Raw genomic sequence first — 23,595 nt, 5'->3', positions numbered from 1 at the left:
CAATGTCAATAGTAAATGTAAATCTTTAGTTTGCAATTTGTTTTTGTTTCTTTTCACTTTGTAACAGATACATTGTTGTTATTTTGGGTTTGATACCATTTCTCTGCGCAAGATAGGCTATCCATGGCAGCCAGTATAATTGATGGAGGAATATACTAGGAAAATGCAGTTAAGAACCACTAACCCACGAGAAAAATACAATGAAGCTTGAAAATAAAAATTTCACACTATATGGAAGAAAAATTAAGTCATTCAAACAAAGAATTTATGTGTTATACAGTACAAGATATCCAGCTGTCATATAGTACATGCTATCCAGGTGTCCATAAATTATACCAGCAAACTTTCCATAGTTAGACTAGCTAAGCACAACAGGCTGATATAATAGATCAGGCTGCTGCTCCATGTTTCTCTCAACTTTCTGATTAAAGGAATAAAATTTTAAAAAATTGTATTTAATAATTTATTTTGGTAAAATACTGACAAAACCACATTTAATTCACAATTATAAAATTGTGCATTACATGTACCACAAAAACAATTATCAGAATGATTGGTGCATCCAAATAGCATGGTCATTCCAATACAATGTCCTTAAACTTTTCAGAATGTCAGACAAGCTTTTAAAGTGACTGTCATTGGCCTACTCTAAACCACCTGAAACACTTAACTATTGAGATCACATAGTATTCTGCTACAGAAAGCCTGCTCATGAATTTAAGGTAGGTCATAATTACTCATGATTTCCCAAGTTCTCATATTCTTTCCACTGATAATGTCATTTTCATTCACTGAAATTTTAATGCAATTATTAAAATTTTGTCATTTTTACATCTGAACTTTCCTAGATTTCATTGTACTTTGATAAACTTCATAAAAAAGTGATGTCATATGGATAGCTTCAAAATGTAATGATTACATAATTTCAAACTGTGCTGTAAGCATTTATTTCACATGAGCAGACTTTATTAAATAAAGTACATACATGTGTCGTAGTTGGCTGATCCCCATCCTTGAAGATTCTCCGATTCAGATAATTCATGCTGCCATATAAAGCACACCTGGCTGCCACTCGAGACTTCTCCCCCCAGTTGACCCCATCAGCAATCAACATGATACAGTTATTCTGCCGACAACAGATAGCAAAAGCATCTGCTATTGGATCCCCTGAAATTAAAATAAATGGTGCAAAATGTGGCTCATATTCTTACTAAGGAAACAGTATTGCATTAAGTGTTTAAGCTAGAATCAGAAAAGGGCAACATGCCTCTCCATGAACAAATGTTGCAGACAATGTGAAATTCTTGTAAAAGGTCACTAATTTTGCATCAATTTATAGAAGACAATGCAAATCTAGCTATCAAAATTTACAGATTTAAAAATTAATCATATATCTGCTTTTAAAGGATTTTACAAGACTTAACTGTCAAAAACATTTGGGAAACTCGTGCATTAGATATCATAGGGTTTTATTATTTCCTACACTGCATCATGAATAAGTGACAGTGTTATCCCATCTGAACTTAGAATAATCTCCCAAACTCTGAAAGTATTTAAATATAAGTATTTTTAATATGCTGAATTTTTTTAATATTTAGACTTCCCACCGCCCCCTAATCTAACCTAATATAAACTTTTTATTTAATCAAAAAGTCTATCAAGTTTTCAGAGTTTAAGTCTCTCTATACTTGGCCATGTGCATGAAACCAACTGACTTCCCATTACACCTACTACCACGTACTTTAAAATAAATTCTTACCCCATGCATATAAAACTTAATACACATATTTTAGTCTAAAATAGCACATTCCTTTTAAGCAACTATTGATACAGAAAACTTATTTTGGTCTATAAAATGTTTGTTTTTGTTATTGTTTGGGATACTTGACAATCTTTAAATGCCATGTTGGCACATACTAAAAGTTGATTCCAGACTGTACAACATAAGTAATCATGCGCTGACATGGAAGGAATACAGGAGTTTTAATTTGCATTCCACTAAACACGACATGTATTCAAAGAAATGCCTTCATTTCTGCAACCGAAGTAGGTGACCACTTGGGATCAGGCTTCTTGCTAATCTGTTTTTTGGCATATCTGTTTGTTTCATCTACCAGTAACTAGAATATTTCTTTGGGAAACAACTGTAAAAAGAAACCTTTCTCCCTTGCATTTCTTGTAAAATAATTGTTGGCCCTGAAACTGCTGTAAAGTCGTCCACATATACCGGCCTCACATGTTCCAAAACCAGATATGATCATCCTCAGATTCAGATAAATCTGAAATGTCAGGCGTCAAAACAGGACTTATACTTATGTTTGATCCTTCATCTTGAATCTGATGATTAAAATCAATGTCATTTCCAACGTCACCACTTTTAAATCCTTCAAAACTTTCGTCAGAATCATTGTCAGAATACATGAATGTTGCCATTTTGTTTTACTTTCACAAATGACCTCGTTTTCAGTGGAATTTCCTGCTTATATGCTGTAAAACTACTAACAGAACACTTCCATCATTTTATTATGTAAGTACTATTTTCATTGGCTAAATACTGTTAAAAGAGACCGGAAGTTTGCAATTTCATCCAATAGAAAGCTTTAATATGAAACATTTATATACATCTCTGGGGTTTCCCAACCCTTTGCCGGAAATGTATGCATGAGCTAACCGGGACAGAGAGCATTAATAGCATCTTGTATATGTGTTCCTGGGGATAAAAATAGAGTCGCATATATGTGTTAGCAGAAGGTAAAGAGTTAAAAGTGATTATTTCATGTAAAATTCATCAAAAAAAATGCCAAATTGGATTACTAAAATGTCTTTCCTCTTTTTGCACACTTCTAATTTTTTCAGATGAACAAATAATTATAGGAAAGAAAATTGTTGTAATTTTCTCAGGTACCAAATTTGCAAAAGCAAATTTTTCAGTAATTTATGTCTCTCTAAGAATACTTATCAGATCATACTGCCAGGAATTTAAACCCTGATAGTTCCAAATCCAGCTTCCCAACCCAGATGAAAATTACTTTGTCTGTCTATATTACACAAAGCAATAACTCTTGCCCATTACCTCCCCCTGCTTATTACAGGAGGTGCTAGTGTTTAGCTGAACAGAACATTATGTAATGGGATGTTCACATTGCAGGATGGATGAGAGGATATTAAAATAATGTGATCTGGTAAATATTCTAGAAGAAACATGATTTGTTTTAAAATGTGCTTTCTTCTTGAAATACATTTCCTCATCACATTAACATCAGGAGAATAGGTAATAGGCAGAGGGAATGTTGAGCTTCCTACCAAACCTTGGTTAATCTCTGAGGTAAGAAGACTGGATCCCCATATGAAAGTTAACCCACTCTCCTAATTTGTGAGCAGCACAACTGAAGGCGATGTGATTACATCTGTGAAGAAGGAATGACGAGATCTTCTTACTACATAAAATGTTCAGGCAAATCCAGCAAAAGCTGCTTGTGTGCCCACCCAGAGGTTGTGCTGATGTCAACTGGGTCTGGTAGCTGCTTGTGTGGCTGAGACTGGGTCTACCAGATCCAGAACTTTGTTACACTGGAGCCTAGTCTCATTGATAAAACTCAAGGTTCAGTGTGCATGCCAATCCATGGCTTCATTGGTATCTTTGATAGAGATATGAACATCAAGGCAAGGCTTGCAGAGACTGCTCTTATCTCATGAGCAGAAATCTTCATGAGGCTCTTCTGTTCTAGTGCTACATAGCAGTGTATTGTGTCTATTACCCATTTCAACCACGATAACAGAGCTTGAGGAGTTCATGATCTCTTTCCCAGGTCTAACTGGAAGAATGAGGAATCTTTAAGCTCCACAAACTGGCTCAATCTGCTTCATATAAAGTTTAAGCAAGTCTTTAGGTTGGGTAAAGACCCAGCCAGGTCACTATGGACTAGTAGCATGAAAGATCATGACTTAGGGAATCCATGTCACAACTGAGGACCAACCAGTCATCAAAATAGTGGAGGAAATGAATACCCAGTAACCTTAGGTGGTAAGCTGCTACTCACATTACATTGATAAATGGAATGGGTGTGGACACATGGTGAAATGGCAGACAGCGGAACTGAATAACCACCTATCAAAGCAGAACTAGAGGAACGTCCTGTAATGAGGAAAACAGGGATGTGAAGTTACATATCCTGCAGGCCAATGGAGACTGCCATATTGCTGGGTCTGATCACAAATCTAACTGAGGCTGAGGTTGCTCCTGGATAAACATTATTAAGGTGGAAAGGTCTGTAATTATCTGAAACTTTCCTCCTTTTTTGGAAACCATGAAGACCAAGGAATAGAAGGCCAGAGACTGGTTTTAATACCCTCTCTAATGCACTATTCTGTAGAAGGAAGTGCACCTCTTCCTTTAAATGCAACTGAGTTGTCTGTTATACTTGACCAGACTTCTGAAAAGAGAGCTAGAGGAGCATCTATGGGAAAAGATGGAAGATGAATGCACGCAGGGGGTTAGTGAATCCCCATGGCTGCCCCTACTATTAGTGAAGGTGGAAAGACCCTTAAAGACCCTTAAACTTCCTCCCTTGGCCTCTCTGGCATCTGGTTCTTATGACTCTATAGTCTTAAACTAAGTAACAGAAAAGAGTAAAAACCAACAACTTTAATACAATCAACTGATGATTTTCTCCCTAAAATACAAAATGAAAATTTAAAAAGAACTCAGGGTATTATGAAGTAATCATAAATAGTCCTAAAAGTGTTGCTGTACTAACAGTCTTGATGGATCATAATGATATAATCCAAAATGTCTCTAAAAGAATTCTCAAAAATCCTCAAATAGTGATTTAGTCCTAAAGTCAATGAGCACTTTTTAATTCCAATGGATAATTTAAATTTATTTATCCTTTCAAATTAAAACTGTACCAAATGAAAAAACTGATTCCACTAGTCAGCAGATGTTAAAATAGGAATAAGTAATTTGTTTACTTCTCCCTTATATAAAAACCTAAGACACAATATGAGGACCAGGATGAGGGTCAAATGTTCATTTCTATAATAATCTGATCAGGTCTATTAATACATTTTAGTAAAGAGCATGGCAAACATCAGGCACACCAGGAATTACCATGGGAAATGCCTATGTCCTTAGCTCAAATCCTAGTAAACATGTTTACCTACAAATAATAATCTTAATTTATAATCTGTAATTATTGACAAACATCTGCTATGTAATATATTATCTACACAAATAAGACATAAGTCACATACACCAAAACTCCTACCATCAATTTTGAACAAAAGTAAATCACACCATACAAATTAAATATACGTAACACCAGTCACATATCCTCAAGCTCTAAATCCTCCTGACTGCTCCAGAGGCCTAAGTGGTTAGTCCACCTCAGATGTGATAGGTTGCAGTTTCGAACATTTGGCCAAGTCATATGAAAAACTTATAAAAATGGTACTAGCAACTGCCTCTCTTGGCACTCAACATTTAGAGGTTAGTATTATGACTGGTCAGCCTGGTGTCAGTGTAATGTAACTGGGTGGGACAAGATGCTACATGTCTGTGGCATAATGCCCCAGTGCTCGGCATCACTATAAACTGTCACACTGCAGACATTGTAGTGATATGACTGGAAAACTGTTAAAGCTAAATTAAACATTCAAATCACACACACTCTAAAGCCTCCAGTGTCTTAATTGGGAGCAGTACCAGGTCCTCAAAGAAACGTGCACTTGTGAGGCTCCCACTGTCCAAGGTGATAGGCTTAAGGGCCAGGCAGGGGTGTGAACCTTGTAACTAGCTAGAAAGACCAAATGTCACAATGTAAGTGGGGGTGGCGTTGAGTGGAATAAAAATCTCTTACATTGTCCAGTCAACTCTTGACCCTTGTTATACCTTGGGAAAGCTCCTGACCATTTCCAAGTCTGTGCACTCCTTAAATGTAAGGCTTTGTCACTTTGATAATAACTAGCTATTATTACAACTGATTTTTATCAAGATGACAAAACATAACTGCTCAGAAGCACAGTATTGTTCAGCTCAAGTCAATGTGACATCTAGTTGCCAAGAAGCAAAACTGGTTAAGTTTGTCACTATGAGTTCTCCATCACAGACTGCAAAGTGTACTTGAAAAGGTCCCTGACTACCAATTACCAATGAAGGAATAAGTTGTTGTAAAAAGTGCAAAAATGTCATCAGACATTTTCAGTTGAGAAGAAAAGTGAAAGTAAAAATTTGACTAAACAAAAAGAGGTATGTCTTTTGGACACTATGGAGATATCTTATATCCAAATGATTCAAAAAAATATCATCAGTAATACATTCTACATTAAGAAAACAGAATCAACAGACAGTGATAGTTACAGCCAATGTTTGTACCCAATTCAGCAAAACTAAATATTATTTAAATTTTTTAAAAATAACATTGCTACAAGTTTTAGTACACTGTCTCCACAACAAGATTCTAGAAAATTTACATGAAAATATTTACACCTTTCATAATTTATGTACTTGTTGCTCACATATATATGCTATCTCTCTAGAAAGGCCAACCTGTCTTATAAGGCCACTTCCTTTTGCCGCAAAAGGAGTGGTCTTTTAAGACGCCACTGTATCATGCAGAAAATAATTTAAAAAAGTCAAATTTGAGGATACATTTTGAGAAATGTAGTACAACTAGAGTCTGAACCCATATCCATGAAACTTCTCAATCTGAGATTACTTGTAAATTCAAATTTTGTATATTTCGTAGTAATTACTTTCTCTCCATTTCCTAATATCAAAAGTTGAGTTTTACTGTAAACACAAGATGAGTTGTAAATTTGATGCCAAGCACCAAATTCACAACAGCTCTCAAAATTTCTTCCTAATGTCAGACCAAATAGACATCATTAGAAGTCCATTCATGAAAACCCCATGTCAATACAACCATCGATTCATAATAGTGACATCAAGATTTTCAAGACAGCTGTTATGGCAGCTTTAGGACTAACAAGGTAATATAAGAAGTCCATTAGTTGCATAAGCATGCTGATTCAGCATCCATTTGGGAGAAGTATAGATAATATTTTTAAGACGGCCAATTTTCATCCTTTTCATTTGGACCAACAATTCCATTCTGAACAAGCAATAAGAAGATCTTAAAGATGGCTGACATTGTGGCCATACTGGATATCAGGTGCATACCATTTTTATTTAGGACCAACCAGACATTAAAACAAGTCATCTGGTGAAGTACAATGTTGACACAATCAGCCATTTAGGACAAACAGCAATAACAATTTTCCGGATGACAATTGTGGTAGCCATATTTGACATAAGATTAGAACTATTTTCACTTACAACTACCAAGATATAAGAAGTCTTAACAGTGAAAACCCCATGCTTACATGATTATTAATTCTGGAGAAGTAGCAATAGGATTTTCAAGAGGGGCACTTTGGTGGTCATATTGAATATCTGAGCAACACCATTTTTATTTAGAACCAATATGATATCATGATATGCTGACATGACCTTCCATTCAGGAGGAGAAACAATAACAAGGTTCTCAAGATGGCAGCAGTGGCAGCTATGTTGGATGACTGAGTGGCACCATTTTCATTTAGGACCAACTAGACTAGGTGATGAATGTGTATGTAAAGTTCCATGCCAGCCTCCAAGTAGTATAGAAGGAGTAGATATAACAAACTTGTGCTAATGGATAGATGAGAAACAACAAATAAAAAACAATATTTAGGACCAACTAGACTTCATAAAAAGCCCTCTGGTGAAAACCCAATATCAGTACGACTTTTTGTTCAGGAGTAGATATAACAAGATTTTCGAGATGGCTGCTAATCTGTACCATTTTCATTTAGAACCAACATAACATCACATTAAGTTTTTCAGTGAAAACCTCACATTGATATTGACCATGCATTCATGAGGAGTAGTGATAATAAGATTCTCATGATGGCTGATATGGCATCTATTTTTCATGTCTAAGTGGCAACCTCTTACTTCAGGACCAACTAGACCAGAGGATGAATGTGAATGTAAAGTTTCACAGCATCCTCCAAGTCGTTTAACAGTAATGATAACATACTTGTGCGTATGGACAGATTACAGACAGAAGAAACCATCCTGTAAGCCCTTAGGTCTATGATCAGCATTGCTAAAAACAAACTAGTGGCATGTATAAAATACCCTATTATATGATATACAACCTGTAATATATACCTGACATTTTCATGTTGACAGGGTGCTGTTCATACAAGGAAATGCAGATACCATATGCCTTCTGATCTTTGTTATTCCAAACTTGACATCCTGCGACCTCTTCAGCAGTTGCAGAATTCCCATCTGAAATATAACAGTCCAACTACATTTAGCAACCACCAAAATCCAAAATTTTGTTTGTTATCTGTTGCTACTATATATACTTGACATAATAATTCACTGACAACTAATTTAACATACATGGTACAATCACTCTGGGCTTTGATAACTTACAAACATAAAATCTTCGCATAAGTTGCATTAGCATACAATATGACAAGTAAAAGATCTACTAGAACAATAAGCAAGAGGCCCAACTGGGTCTGAGATTTCTCACCTGGCTCAAACAACTTAACAGTTGACCATTTCACTATGCAGGCTTTGGTAGTACATGTATTCTAATGTAAGAACACGACCCTATACAAACCATTTCCCAACTTTCACAAAATGTTGATCTTACCTATTTTACAAAAGGTCTGGTAAAAGTTCTTCTGAAAGAAAATGGCATAATAAATATGCATAGCTGTCATTCATAATCCAACTCACAAACACGATATTCATAATATAAAATTATTTACTAGATCTGACTGAAACTATATGAGAAATACATACCCTGCCAGAGCACATGTCAAAAGAAAAACAAGATTTTTTCAACTCCCAAACCCCTGACATAGTTAAAAAAAATTTTTTTTTTTATAAAAACCTGATTTCCAGCAAATCTTGCATCAGAGAGAGAGAGAGAGAGAGAGGAGAGAGAGAGAGAGAGAAAGGAGAGAGAGAGAGAGAGAGAGAGAGAGAGAGAGAAAGGAGAGAGAGAGAGAGAGGGGAGGGGGCATCTTGACAACGTTACATATGCCCATAACCTGTAGTCTGTCTTAATGTTAAACAACATGATTCATGAAGCTCCTCACTAATTGCTCAGTAGATATTATCTCCCTTGGGCAGTTTATACAGTTAATTTTCATAAAGGCAATTATAAAATAACAGCTGTCAGAAGATAATGACCACCACTCAATAAATAGCTTAATTGGCTGACAATAACTAAGGTGATTTTGTGTCCACTCTTGTTTTGAGAACTGCTGTAGGACAGCCTATTAAGCCATATGTAAAGATACAGTACATAAAGTGGCATGACCTAATTCAGTTGAAATTAAATAAATTGGGGATTCGTGTTCAAGAAACAGAAGTTATTAAACTTTGTCGCCTTGAATGAAAATGTTAAAGCCATTTTTATTAAAGATTACTGGCTAAATTGTGATCAGTGGCCACGTTTCATTTAGTCAGAATTTACTTTATTAATGAAATGCAACACAATTTTAGTATATAATGGTAGTTGAAATGGCAATGTGTCCTGTCGGGCAGTATAAAAGTGTTAACTCATTATTTAATGTAGATGTTGAAACTCAGGGAACGATGAGCCACCAGTAAAACAAGCAGGTCCAAACAAGCAAGGTTCCAAAACCACTGATTGACAAGAGTTTGACCTGGTGAAGCTCAGAAGCAAGAGGGAGCTTTTTATACCTTTTACATTATGCAAACACAACATCGGCATTAATCATTCTGGATTCATGTACACCATGTCCATTGACATAACAACAAATGCCCTCCATCAGGCAATTGCAGAAAGAGCATTTTTATTGCTCTGAAAAAGTCAACAGGATGTCTGGGGAATGTTAGAAAAACAGTACAATCCAGTCTCTAATGACTGTGCAAAGATGAAAAATAATGGCACCTGCATTACCTTCCAATATTCCAAATGAACTACTGCATTCACAGCAAGATCAGCAAATTAATAAAGCAGTCCACTGTCCAATGGATTTTCAAGGCAGAAACTTTGTATTTTTATTATTATTTAATTTCCAAGTTGCTATGATTATGTGTGTGCACATATGTGTATATGTGCATGTAAGCATGTGTGTGTTGATATATGACAATTTGTTTTAACTGAAATTTTAATTTCCATTCATTTTCTATGGGTTTATAAAAGCAAATGACCTATTTTCAATTGTACAATGTCACTTATTTGGGTCATGTGAACTTACCCCAGTTGTGACCACTAAATTACAATTTTCGAGTCCTAAGACAATGCAACACTGTCAGGAAAGTCTGCAGGCATGGTAATACTGTCTCTTGCAAAGTAATATAAACCAATCAAAGAGACATATTGCCTCATTAAAATATGAACAAACCTTGTTTATTAAACACCTGTTTAAGAAAATGATGATACAAGCCAGTCAGATAAAAGATTACCTGATAACAATACACAGATCCTGCTCATGATCAAATTCCTTCAACATATTATGATTTACTTACAAGTGGTGTTAGATAACTTACAGAATACAAACAAACTTTCACATGATCAAATTTAAGTTGCTAACATCATCAACTTTTTTTAATATTTCTATACATTTGGTTTAGTAGTAGTTTATTTTGGTGAGTACAAAATTGTGGTACATTCCTGAAAGGGCAAGTGGACTTGTAGAGATTTTTCAACACTCCCACAGTATCTTGTGCCTGATATCCTGGATGTCGAAGTGGAAACATTTTCATTTACAACCAACTAGATATCATAAGAAGTGTCTGAGTTATAAAAAAACATGATGATTTGACTATTCATTCAGGAGTAGAGATAACAAGATTTTCAAGATGGTTGATGTGGCCACCATACTAAATGCCTGAGTGGCGCTATTTTCATTTTCAAGACCAATCCTATCTTGCGATGAATGTGTGTGTAAATTTTCATGGCAGTCCAACAAGTATTTGAAAAGGAGTAACTATAACAAACTTGTAGTAACATATAGATATCATGATAAAAGATAACATGCCATGCCATAAACTCTCCTGATCTATGACCAACAGAGCTAAACATACTTGTCCAGTTTTAATAATGCCAACAACAGTCCAGTGAAAGAAAATGAAAAACGAAGTACACAAGAACTGGGGAGATTTACAACCTGCTGTAAATTGGCAATGCAGGCTTTTTATTATGAAAAAGTAATGCTATCTAAAAAACTGTATCATACTTAAAACTTACTAGAATATACTTTTCTTTGTGAATTTGATAAAATGAGTTGATCATCTTCAACGCAAGCAAATTTGATTACTTGTAAACTTCTCATTCAGCTACTATCTTATGGGCAATTAGAGACAGTCTTTTCTTCTGTATATTTCTGTGTAATGACCTTTACTTTTGGGGATAGATATTCATCTTGGAGAAAGAATGAACATACACACCAACCTATACAATTTTTAGTGATGTGTATTACTTAAACATTTTGCTAGGTATAAATACATGTATTATTTTGTTAAGAAATACATGGGTGTGTGTGTGCATGTTTTGGATTTAAATTTTTTAGGTCATATCGCTGCAATGTCTGCAGTGTGACAGTTTATAGTGATGTCTAGCACAAGAGCATCATGCTGCAGATATGTGGCATCATGTCCCACCCAGTCACATTATCCCGACACCAGCCCAACCAGTCCTAACACTAACCTCCTAATGCTGAGAGCCCAGCAAGGCAGCTGCAAGTACCATTCAAGAAGTTTAATGCTCCAACATTTCACAAGTATTCATCCTTAATTAAAGGAACCGTGATTAAACTCCTTAATGTGAATTACTCATGGGGGTTATTGAAGGAATCATGATTAAACTCCTTACTGTGAATTACTCAAGGGGGTTATTGATGGAACCATGATTAAACACCTTAATGTGAATTACTCAAGGGGGTTACTGAAAGAACCATGATTAAAATACAATATAAACTTGTTTATCGGAACTAATCAAGGGGGTATTTAAAGAAATGTGATTAGTACAGTATAAACTCCTTTATCTGAATTACGAAGGAACCATGATCTGTATGGTATAAACTCTCCGTTATTTGAATTACTCAAGGGGGCATTGAAGAAACGATGATGAGTACAATATAAACTATATCATCTGAATTTCTCAAGGGGACACTGAAAAAAACATAATTAGTACAGAATAAATTCTAAATTACTCAAGGAAGCACTGAAGGAACCATGATCTGTGCAGCATAAACTACTTTATCTGAATTACTCGGGGGGGGGAGGGGGGCGGGCACTGAAGGAACCATGATTAGTACAGTATAAACTCCTTTATCTGAAATACTCGAGGTGTGTTAAGGAACCATGATTTGTACAGTATAAACTGAAGGAATCATGGTTAGCACAGCATAAACTCCTTTATCTAAATTACTAAAGAACCCTGATTTGTAGAATAAAAACTCCTTTATCTTAATTACTCAAGGTGTGTTGAAGGAACCATGATTTGTACAGTATAAACTGAAGGAATCATGGTTAGCACAGCATAAACACCTTTATCTAAATTACTAAAGAATCCTGATTTGCAGAATAAAAACTCCTTTATCTTAATTACTCAAGGTGTGTTGAAGGAACCATGATTTGTACAGTATAAACTGAAGGAATCATGGTTAGCACAGCATAAACTCCTTTATCTAAATTACTAAAGAACCCTGATTTGTAGAATAAAAACTCCTTTATCTTAATTACTCAAGGTGTGTTGAAGGAACCATGATTTGTACAGTATAAACTGAAGGAAACATGGTTAGCACAGCATAAACTCCTTTATCTAAATTACTAAAGAATCCTGATTTGTAGAATAAAAACTCCTTTATCTTAATTACTCAAGGTGTGTTGAAGGAACCATGATCTGTACAGTATAAACTCCTTTATGTGAATTACTTGAACGAGCAATGAAGGTACAGTATAAACTCCTTTATCTGAATTACTCAAGGAAGCACTTAAGGAACCATAATTAGTATAATACAAACTCCTTAATCTGAATTACTCAAGGAGGCACTGAAGGAACCATAATTAGTATAATATAAACTCCTTAATCTGAATTACTCAAGGCGTCACTGAAGTTACCATGATTAGTACAATATAAACTCCTTTATCTGAATTACACAAGGAGGCATGAAAACCATAAAGCTGTACACGTCTTTTTAAGAAAAAGAAACATGAAGTTATCTATTTCAACAGGCAAATACCAATTTCAGTCTTGCAAATTTTAAATAATTCCTAAGCTCAACTGAGTGATTATGAACAAACTTACAATACTGAAATCAGGTACATGTATACATCTACTGAAATAGATACCTGTGTTCAAGTCACTGTTTTGATTCAAACATAATAAAACACACTTCTGCTTTTCACACTCACTATATAATACCACATGAGCTTCTAGCTCAACCAATGGCCATGCCTTCCTTGTCGTAATGTAACAGTGTATCATAATACTACCTATTACTGTTGGCGACACAAACTTCCTCTAAATGAGGTATCTGCTGTGAAATCCATCAAAAGAACCTTTCACAAATTTTGGGTCATACAAATAGTATTGATACTAAGGCTGATTTGTGTTATTCAGGCAAGAACTACCCAATTAACAAAACTGTTAGATGTTTCACATGGTTATTGCCATGTGTGTACATCACAACCAAATCTATTATGAAAACAAATCAGACCTTAAGACGATAATTCTGAGGTGCAAATAAAATTTTTACTGAAATAAATTGCATGTGGTTATTGCCAATGTACTTACAGTTGCTAGCATTTCTGGAAATCCCTAAATGGACTGAAGTCAATTATTAATCATGTAACTCTGTGAAAATAAATCAGACAGAAATTTTTGAAAAGCCTAATTAATGCAAGTCATATAAACTGTGTAGATTTCAGCCAGTTCTAAACCTAGGAAAGATACAGTCACCGCAGCAAAGAAAAAGAAAGATTTCTAATGGAATTTAAGTTTTAGTTTATTCTTGCACTATACATGTATATTAATCTGCGCTTGAGGACAAGTATGTGTTTTGGTGTTTGGATGAAGAAAGGTGCAAGAAAATAAGAGGCCACTGTGTTGAATAAGACTGCCACCAAATAAGCAACAACAAACAAAAAAAAGTAAACGCACTATTTTCTGGATCTTTAACAAACACCAGGCCACCATCTGGGCCAGAATAGCTGGCAAAAATGTCATCACTGAGGGCACCAAGTTCCACCAATGGCACATCCTCCACGGACTTTCCACAAAACACCTCTGTGCCAAATTGTATACCTCTGTAACAGAAATGGAAAAATACTGAATGACTATCATGTTTCAATGAATTTCATGGTGCTTTTAGTTTTAAGTTTAAAAGGCAAATTTCAAACTTTAAACACAATTTCAAAAAAATTACCTGTGTTTTCAGAAACACTGAAAGAATTCATACCCTTTATATTCCTCTCTTCCCCTGCTCTCTCAGTCTTAAAAAGTATGAGTCAGAACGACAGAATGACATGTACTGTACTAAATTCTACTGAGATGATTACATACATTTTTTGTTACCTTGAAGATAGCATACTATAGAGATGGCTTTTTTTGTGAATATGACATTTGGTATTTTGTTTAGAAATGTAATTTGAATTTTGTAAGGTTACCACCTGTGTTACTGGAGATGTTATAATATACAACGGGTTAAATTTTTAAGGGATTAATTTTTCTGATCTTGTAACTCAAGACCACTAAATTTCTCACTATTTCTCCACCACTTCCTGGTATACTATAGCTACAAATATTCTTGTCAAGTCAACTGCATTCAAAACAGTACCGTATATACTCATGTACAAGTTGAGTCCAATGGAAAACAAAATAGACTACGACGGGCAGTCAGAATTATGTGCCAAGAGATCAGAGATAATGTTGTTTATTCTATAGATTATACTTAAAAACTGCATTAACTCAAATCTGTCAGCACATCATGTGATAGCAGATTTGAGTCTATGCAGCTTGCAGTTAGATCTGACTCATAAGTGAGTATAAATGTATAAATGGTACATTACCAGTTTCCGTATAAAAATTATTTTCTTTTAAATTAATGTATCTCTTGTAGCTGAACAAGAATTAACTATTAGTTTAGCGTTTCTGTGGAATATTTATAAAAGACTCAAAATCGCTCGCTATAATGGTGTAGATGTATCTAGCTTGCAAAGTCCAGATGAATATTTTCAAGCTACATGTACATGCTAATATACTTGGCACAACATTAAAAGCAGGTAGCTGTATTTTGGTTGATTAATCTGGCGAGAAAAATAATGTCCTGCCCTAATCATCTTTGTTTTTTATGTCAAACAGAAATGTCAAACTGATTATGAAACTGGAGAATAAGTTTATGGTTACATGCTGCATTGCTCTCCAGAAACTGTCAATTGGCATGTGTCTCTATAACTGTAAAATGGCAAAGCAATCATATTAATAACTAATACTATATAATGTGGGGGCTTTGGAGGGGGGTGTCTGATGCTTGGATTATCTTACAGAACTGTACTAAAACTAAACAAGTGAATCATTATGCATTTCATGGTCTAGAGGTAATATGTATTTGTTTATATATATCTTTTTTTATAGCAGTATGAAATGCACGAATACTGTAACAGGGCATAAACATGAGGCCCACGTGGACCTGATATGGCTCACCTGAATAGTTAACATACACCATCTTGTGAATGTAAATTCACACATAATGAAACTGCTGAGGGCAAAGAAAAGCTTGAGCACATAGTTGCTTCACTGACTATTTCTGGTGTGTGTTTGTGTGTGTGTGTGTGTGTGTATATATATATATATATATATATATATATATATATATATATATATATATATATATACACACACATATATGGGAACACTTTCTTTGCATAAAAAGGATCATCCATGGATCTCTCTACACAGGGAACGGGACCTCAATTCATGACTTAAAAACTGTTCATAGCCCCAACATTTGAGTACATACGCTTGCCTGGCATTATAATGAGTTAACATGAGCAGCCTGTAAGGATTTCTGAAACTTTCCTTACCCACTCAGTCCCTGACCCTGGAGTCATAACCTGTATAAACTGAGAACTACACTGGCTAAGTAGCTGAGGTAGGATGATAGGTTTTGATAGCATTGTTAAAACATTACTGGCTACATCATGAAAAGGAAATGGTCTCTAAGTGCCTTTCCCAATGACATGTTGAGACAGGCAACCCATTCTGACCTATACAGGTAATGAATCCATGAACCTTCCAATAATGAGTCTGGCACTCTACCAACCACGCTACTGCAGCTCCCTAGTAGTTAATGCATATGACCCCTGAGCAGAATACTCTGGTTCTTTGGATTCTTACTACCAGATACAAGTTCATTACATTAATATCCTTGGATGTTGATCATAACTAAAAAATATCTAGGTTATTAATAACAGCTTATATACACAATATCATCAGAAATCTGGAGTGTTCACAAGCTCAGCCAGTCAGAAGCAAGATCACCTCAATTATATCCATGTATAGAATTCTCTCACAGTCAAACTCTTCCGAGGTCTTGATGATTCCATCCGCCGAGCATACATGTCTAAAATCTGACCAGAAATGTGATCTTCTTTCTGAGTGTTCACAAACCCAGCCAATCAGATGCAAGATCACTATTACAAGGAAATATCACTCATAAATGAAGTCATCTGAGATCTTGATAATGCTTACAAATCAAATCTATCGAAATCAGATCAGAAATATGGTCTCCGGAGTGATCACAAAAGCTCGGTCAATATTCATTATTATAGATGGAAATTACTCATTACTGATCTCATCTGAGATATAGATAACAAAAACATGCATGCCAAATCTAATCATAGTATGGCTTTCACAGTGTTCACAAGCTCAACCAATCATATGCAAGATAACCTTATTAATATTCACAGCTGTTGCGCACAACTGAAATCACCCAAGATCTTGATGCTATAAGCGTACAAATCAAATCTGTTAAAAACCTAATAGGGCCTCTACAATGTTTGTAACTCTGCCATCAGACACAAGATCACCTCTTTAATATGTGCTAATATCACTCACAAATGAATTTGCCTGATATCTTGATAATATACATGTAAGCTACCATTATCTAATCAAAATCAAATCAAAAATATGATCTCAAGATTGTTCACAAACTCAACCAAACAGATGCAAAATCACCTCATTAACATGCATGGATGCTGTTTGTAATTGGAGTCAACTTGCCTATTACCCCAATACAAAACACAAGTTAAAAGTTTACTGTTTTACACTAGTCCTAACTGACAAAATTCCTTCAAAAGAACAGGAAAGATAATGTATTAATTTCAACAGAAGGATGTGTCTCATATTTCAAAATCTAATGAAAATCCAGCAGACTACTAGCAAAAGAACGTGGCAGCACAAAATTCTTAAAATGCATTATTCCAGAATGGCATTTAAATATGAAAACCTAGAACATGTACATGGAATCTGTGTTACAAGCAGGGAAAATAGCATAAAGCATGAACTTAATATACCACATATACTTGCTTTTAGGTCAAGTCCAACTGCAAACTGCACAGACCCAGTTCTACCCTACCAAGTTAATACATTAGAAGATCTGTGTCTATGCAATCTGTTAGGTGTACACAGTAAAAACAACATAGACCTTGATCTGCAGGCATGCTATGAGTTGGCACGTCATTGTATCTTGTTTGCTGTTGGATTTGACTATAAACAAGTTTATAGTATATGTTATTTCAATCCAAGTCTTGAAAGCATGAAAAGCAAAGTAGAAGGCAATAGTCTGTTAATGCACTCTTTTGAATTCTTGTTGGTAATTAAAGCCTTTGATATCAACTTTAATCATGAAATGTAGAAATTCTTAGCATGAACTCAAGTAAGGCACTGATACCAAATCTTTTCTATGTGCAGCAATATACATTAGCTATTTAAAGGTCCTGGAATCTGCATGGAATGCATGGAAAAATTTCAAAATGCAGGGTAGAGATTTCCACAGGTTAGGCACATACTTCGATCACTATACCTATTTCTGTGGAACAAATTAAATTCTGCAAGCAAAGAATGTCTGCCTATTATATATTTTATACAGCACAAAACGTCGATCAATTAATAAAAAAATTAATTATAAAATAAAACTGAAACCACACAAAGTAAAGGCGGCCCTGGGGAACCAAGTGGTCAAAAGCATACAACTTTACCAATCCCTGTTGCATGGGTTTGAGTCAGCAACTGTGGTTATGTAAGAAAGCTTGCCAGAAGTTTCTCACAAGTCTGTGGTTTGTACTAGGGTCCCCTCCACCCCAGTTCATCCTCCACCAGTTATTGTGGCCACCATGTATAGCCTATCAAGTGCTGCAAAATGGTGTTAAATCAAAACAACAACAAATAAAGTATGGGTGTAATAGCAGGAATGACCACTAGAAGGGTAGCATGCTGACTGTCAATGGGCTTGCTGCAGTATGATGCTATTCAAAGAGTAAACAAGAGACAAATAAATCAAAGCATTTGTGATTTATATTTTTGGATATTGCTGTGAATTTGCTGAAATTGAAAGACCTGTATTTAGTTCACCACAAATGATCACCCACCATTTTTAATCCATTGGGAGATATTTCCTATATTTTACACAGACAATGTCATTTTCACATGCTTGGTTAACTTGTTTGTATTCAAGAGGGTTGACTCATTTACTCTGACAAATTTGCCATCAATCATGTTCTTGGAATGAAAGTTGTGCAAATGAATGTTCTGGAAGCTTTCACTGAAACATTTTACTTTTTGAAGAATGAAAATGTTTGACATAAAGGTGTATAAAAAAAATTCTGAAATGGAAACTTAAAATCGTCTTAAAATCGATAATTAAAAAATTCATCCACTTAAGTCATTTGGCTCTTCTGACCAATCTTCTACTGTAGTTAGTTAACAGACCACTAATTTGGAACCCCTGAGTCAGCTAGAATTCAAGTTCTGTACTCAGTTTTGTTATCATACAAGGTCTTCAAATTCCAACATCTATGGTGCATTTGACATCCCAAAGGTATATCAGTTTCATTTCCAAATCCAAATAGATGGAGATCAAATATTTTATATTTTGTCTATTCTGAGCAAGCGCATCCATTAAGAGCTCATTATTGATTAAAATTAATTGAATGTTAATGGTTAGAATGCAACGGCATGCAGTATTAGTGAAACACCAGGTGTACAACATCCAGCAATCAATACCAGCAATCACTTTCATGAACATTTAGTACCATTGCAATCACATGCACAATATCTTGTACACCTGGTACATTTCATATATCATATCTACTCGCTTGTAAGTCAAGTCAAACTGCAAACAACAAATATCCTGGTCTGCCATAGCATAATGCACCTGCAGATCAGGGTAAATGTTGTTTGTTCTCTCAATTAATCCTGACAAATTGAAGAGACCCAGACCTACCGGCACATTATGCAACAGAAAATCTGGGGGTGTGCAGTTTGCAGCTGGACTCGTCTTTATAGGTCCAGTTCCTATGTGTCTGACATTAGACAATGGAGCCTGTTGTTTCATATTATTCTCTCTATCCACTTTGAAAAAATGCTCACTTTCTCACTCTCTCATTTAAACTAGATTTTCTTCACATTTCTTCACTTCTTTCTTTCTATAATTTAATGTTTTCCTCTTCATTGTTCTTATGTAGGTCTGCATGATTGATACAAGCAGTTGTCAATGTGTACCCATGATGTTACAAGCTAAATGATTTGATTAAAAAATTATATATCTTACTTCGATAAAGACACAGCAGACAACATCTGACCTCATTATTCAATCTGACTTGGCAACACCTAATAACAGAATACCAGTTACTGATGCTCCATGACCTAGCCATGGCTTATAAGAATTTAGAGCACAAAAAGCAGTGACCTAAAAACCAGTCATAAAAAAATTAATAGTGGATTAGATGAAGGACCAAACCATAACCCACTTGGACATGAGGCCAAAAAAAGAAAACAAAAAAATTCATGCTAGATAAGGGTGACAGAAAACCTATATGCATTACATAGACATTCTCACTTTGATTTAAATGATCCGAATATTGTACAGTCATATGTAATGTAGAAGTAAATAGGCATTACAATAAACAATTTACATGTAGCTAAACCTGCTAAGCAGATAAATCCACAACATGAACATCTTGTCATAAAGGAGAACTTTTAAAAACCGTCTCTTTATAGGAATTGCCCACTAAAATGTGTCTCAGTATAGCACAGATTCTAATATAACATCAGTATAGTCAGGCCATGTTAGGATTGTCATATTTACCTGTGAAAACAACATCCTTCAAGTCTGTCATGTAAATGAGTAAAAATCAGTATTTCATTTAAAACAAGAGTATGTACCATGAACATCTTATTTGATGCCTGTATCATGTTTAAGTCTTCTACACAGATAACTTGACTGTTTGCACTGGAACTATTTTTCTTATTTCAGTCAGAGTGACCTTTGACTGTCTGACTTCAAATCAACAGGCTTTTTCCTATTATCTTAAGTGCAAGACATCCACTCAGTTTGGGCCAGGTCCGTGATGCAGAACAAGAGTTGTTTTTTTTTCTAGTTCAGTCAGTGACCTTGATCTTTGCTTGCTCAACCCAAAATCATTAGCCTTCTTCCTTACCCAAATGCAAATTCAAATCTCGTGTCTGCCAACATGGGTATGTAAGAAAGCTTGTCAGTAGCATGCGTGGGTCAGTATTTCTCCTCATTGTCTTATCAGGTTCTTCCTCTGTCAAATATACTGGCTACCATGGCCTATCATGTGCTTAAAAATGGCATTAAAACCCGCCCAAATACAAAACTTGCTCTGACTGCTCCAGATCACCTTTTCACAAAGGACATGATACATATAATTTTATTAATACATAAAATAATGGGGTCCATGACTATATCCACCTAATAACTGGAATATAAACTGCAATAATGACAGTACTTCACCGGTTGAATTACCAGTATATGTTTCAATATAATATTCACCAGCATAAGGCAACCCTGCTTACAATACATTTTTGTTGGTGGTTTACAGAAGAACCAGTTTACAGATGGTGGCCAAGTAAGAGAGAAGCCAGTCAGCAGACAGTGACTAACTTGCAGATATGATGTGTTACTAAAGAGTCCGTCTATAGAAAGTAGTCAAGTTACAGAGAAACCAGTCTGTTAAAGGTGACTTGGTTAAATAGAAATCAGTATGCGGATGATGACCAGGTTACAGAAGGGCCAGGTTACGAAGAAGAGAGACTGCAGAAGGTGGCAAGAACCTACCTGCAGGAGGTAGATGGGTTACAGGAGTCAGTCTGCAAAGTGTGCCTGGTTACAGTGAAGCCAGTCTGCAGAAGGGGACTTGGCAACGAAAAAAAAAAAATCTGCAGAAGAGGGCCAGGTTACAGATGGACCATACTATTAGGAAACAATCAGCAGAAGGTGACCAGATTACAGAGAGGCTGGGGTATTTATGAGAAAGTCTAAAGAATGTGGATAGGCTACTGAGAAATAAGTCTGCAGAAGGTGCTTGGCTAACAAAGGGGCTGGTTCTGGAATGTTTCACTGTATTAGAATGCTTATATATTTTGCTGCTATTTAAATGGTACAAAATGTGTCAATGAAATGTTTCCAGTTTACTTGCACTGTACAAGAACATTCAAGCTAAAACTGAGAAGTTCCAGATTTCTATCATAATCTGAGTTGGTATATGTTCTTGCTTGAAATCTTTGAATAAAGATAACAGCAAAAAACTCGATTATCTGGAAAATCTTGCATTTTCTGCTAACAGAAGAATACTTCAAATGTGACTAACTAAACTACTGGCTTTCAAACACAAACCGCCACCATTTTTTTCTTCTTTGATGCATTGACTGCCACACTTTTCTTCTAGTGAATGCTGACTGTTTTTACACTTGTTTACTATGATGAAAGATTTCATCTGAATGTGTCTAACAAATATGATTATGATGATGCATGAAGAATGTTGCATCATTTTGTGACATCATCTCATTGTTTCGCTTTCCAACCTCACTCCATTTATACATTTTAACTTTAGTTATATTATTATATTTATCTGACATGAAAAATAACATTCTGCTAAAAGTTTTATGATAAACTAATGTTATATTGTTTCATTATTATGATCAGATTTGCTGTGCTGTACTGCATATGACTGAAACATCTCCATACAGTTAAATCTAAGGTGGATTTTGGCCATGGCAGAAAAATAAACTTGTCTGGAACGAGACTCTTCAATGAGCATACTGCATATGCTGTTTGTAATTTGTACATCAACAAATACAATATACCGGTACCTATTTTCTTTTCATGTCATGCAGGTATGTATATATGACCAATGACTCTCTAGGGGCCATGAGTGGCCAAGTGGTCTAAAGTGCTCTCCATTGCGGATCACTGCCATCTCACCTCTGTCTGCGTGGGTTCAAGGCTAGGATTCGGCTAATGTGGGTAGGTGAGAAAGCTTGCCAGTAGCTTCTCATGGGTTGGTGGTTCTTCCCGGTTTTCTTCCTCCACCATTAATACTGGCCGCTGTGCATAGCCTATCTTGTGCTGAAATATGGCATTAAACCCCACAACAACAACGACTCTCTACTGATGTGTTCCTTAATCCTTGTTTCTAACACTGCTTGTTTCACCAATGTTGTCTCACAGTCACTACCACATTGTTTCAAATTTTCTGTTTTGTCCTTCACATGTTAAGTTGTTCTCTTAAAGAATTATATGGTTTGTGATATATATTAATCCCATGTTGTCTGAATAATCTAGCTAGGACTTTTGATGTACTGTGGATGTATGTCATACTGACATTGGTTTTATTTGGGCCACTACTGGTGTTATTTGGAGTTTTTTTCTTGGTCTCTTGAATTTTGAAAATCCCCTCTTGATAGCCATTTGAAATATGACAGAGGCGGCCAACACTAAACAGGGATGAGGGGCTTAATTACCACCCATCAACACCATTCTCCTCAAATCACATTACCATTATATGTCATGAATGCATACTAGTAGCTGATGAAGGAAGTATGATATTGCCTAAAAAATTCTAATAATCCAGTGCAAAGAAACAACCTTTTCATTTGGTATGCAAACTAGTTCCTTTATACTCACTAACTGGGGAGCAAATTGTCTGCTAGTACCTTTAAATAGAAATTGTACTGAAATGTGCACACATTCCACTTAGGCCACAAAAAAATATTTGTGTTTCCAGTCAGCTGACCATCCCTCTTTCTCAATGCCAGCCCTAGCACTTTTCTCCCACACATGGTTAATAAAAATGGGTAAAAACAAGAAAATAATAAAAATTACATGAAATATATCTACAATGTTAATAAAGCAAACACAAAAATCTACATGCCATCCCAAATTTTAAAACCAGTGCAATGGGAAATACATGGGGGGGGGGGGGGCTTATCTGAATTTTAAGAATACTTGAATGCTTTTCAAAAAACGCTA

The 23,595-nt window shown here is 35.5% G+C and overlaps 1 protein-coding gene across 4 annotated transcripts in view; it reads right to left on the bottom strand.

Annotated features, from left to right (window-relative positions):
• The window catches only part of LOC149791446 (PP2C-like domain-containing protein CG9801), a 57,507-nt gene that overhangs the window by 12,537 nt on the left and 21,375 nt on the right, over positions 1 to 23,595 (bottom strand). For all 4 annotated transcript variants that reach the window (XR_016423359.1, XR_016423360.1, XM_089969981.1 and 1 more), the window contains 3 exons: positions 14,205 to 14,350; positions 8,216 to 8,338; positions 986 to 1,167 (listed from right to left, as the gene is read on the bottom strand). Coding sequence is in view for 2 of the 4 variants with exons in the window: in XM_089969981.1 (XP_089826107.1) it covers positions 986 to 1,167; positions 8,216 to 8,338; positions 14,205 to 14,350 (451 nt within the window). In the remaining 2 variants the exon portion in view is untranslated. The remainder of the gene's footprint in view (positions 1 to 985; positions 1,168 to 8,215; positions 8,339 to 14,204; positions 14,351 to 23,595) is intronic.

This window comes from Sinohyriopsis cumingii, chromosome 9 (assembly GCF_028554795.1).
Source record: "Sinohyriopsis cumingii isolate HCF-2022 chromosome 9, ASM2855479v2, whole genome shotgun sequence".
Classification (NCBI taxonomy): domain Eukaryota; kingdom Metazoa; phylum Mollusca; class Bivalvia; order Unionida; family Unionidae; genus Sinohyriopsis; species Sinohyriopsis cumingii.
This window is presented reverse-complemented; position numbering and strand designations above follow the sequence as displayed.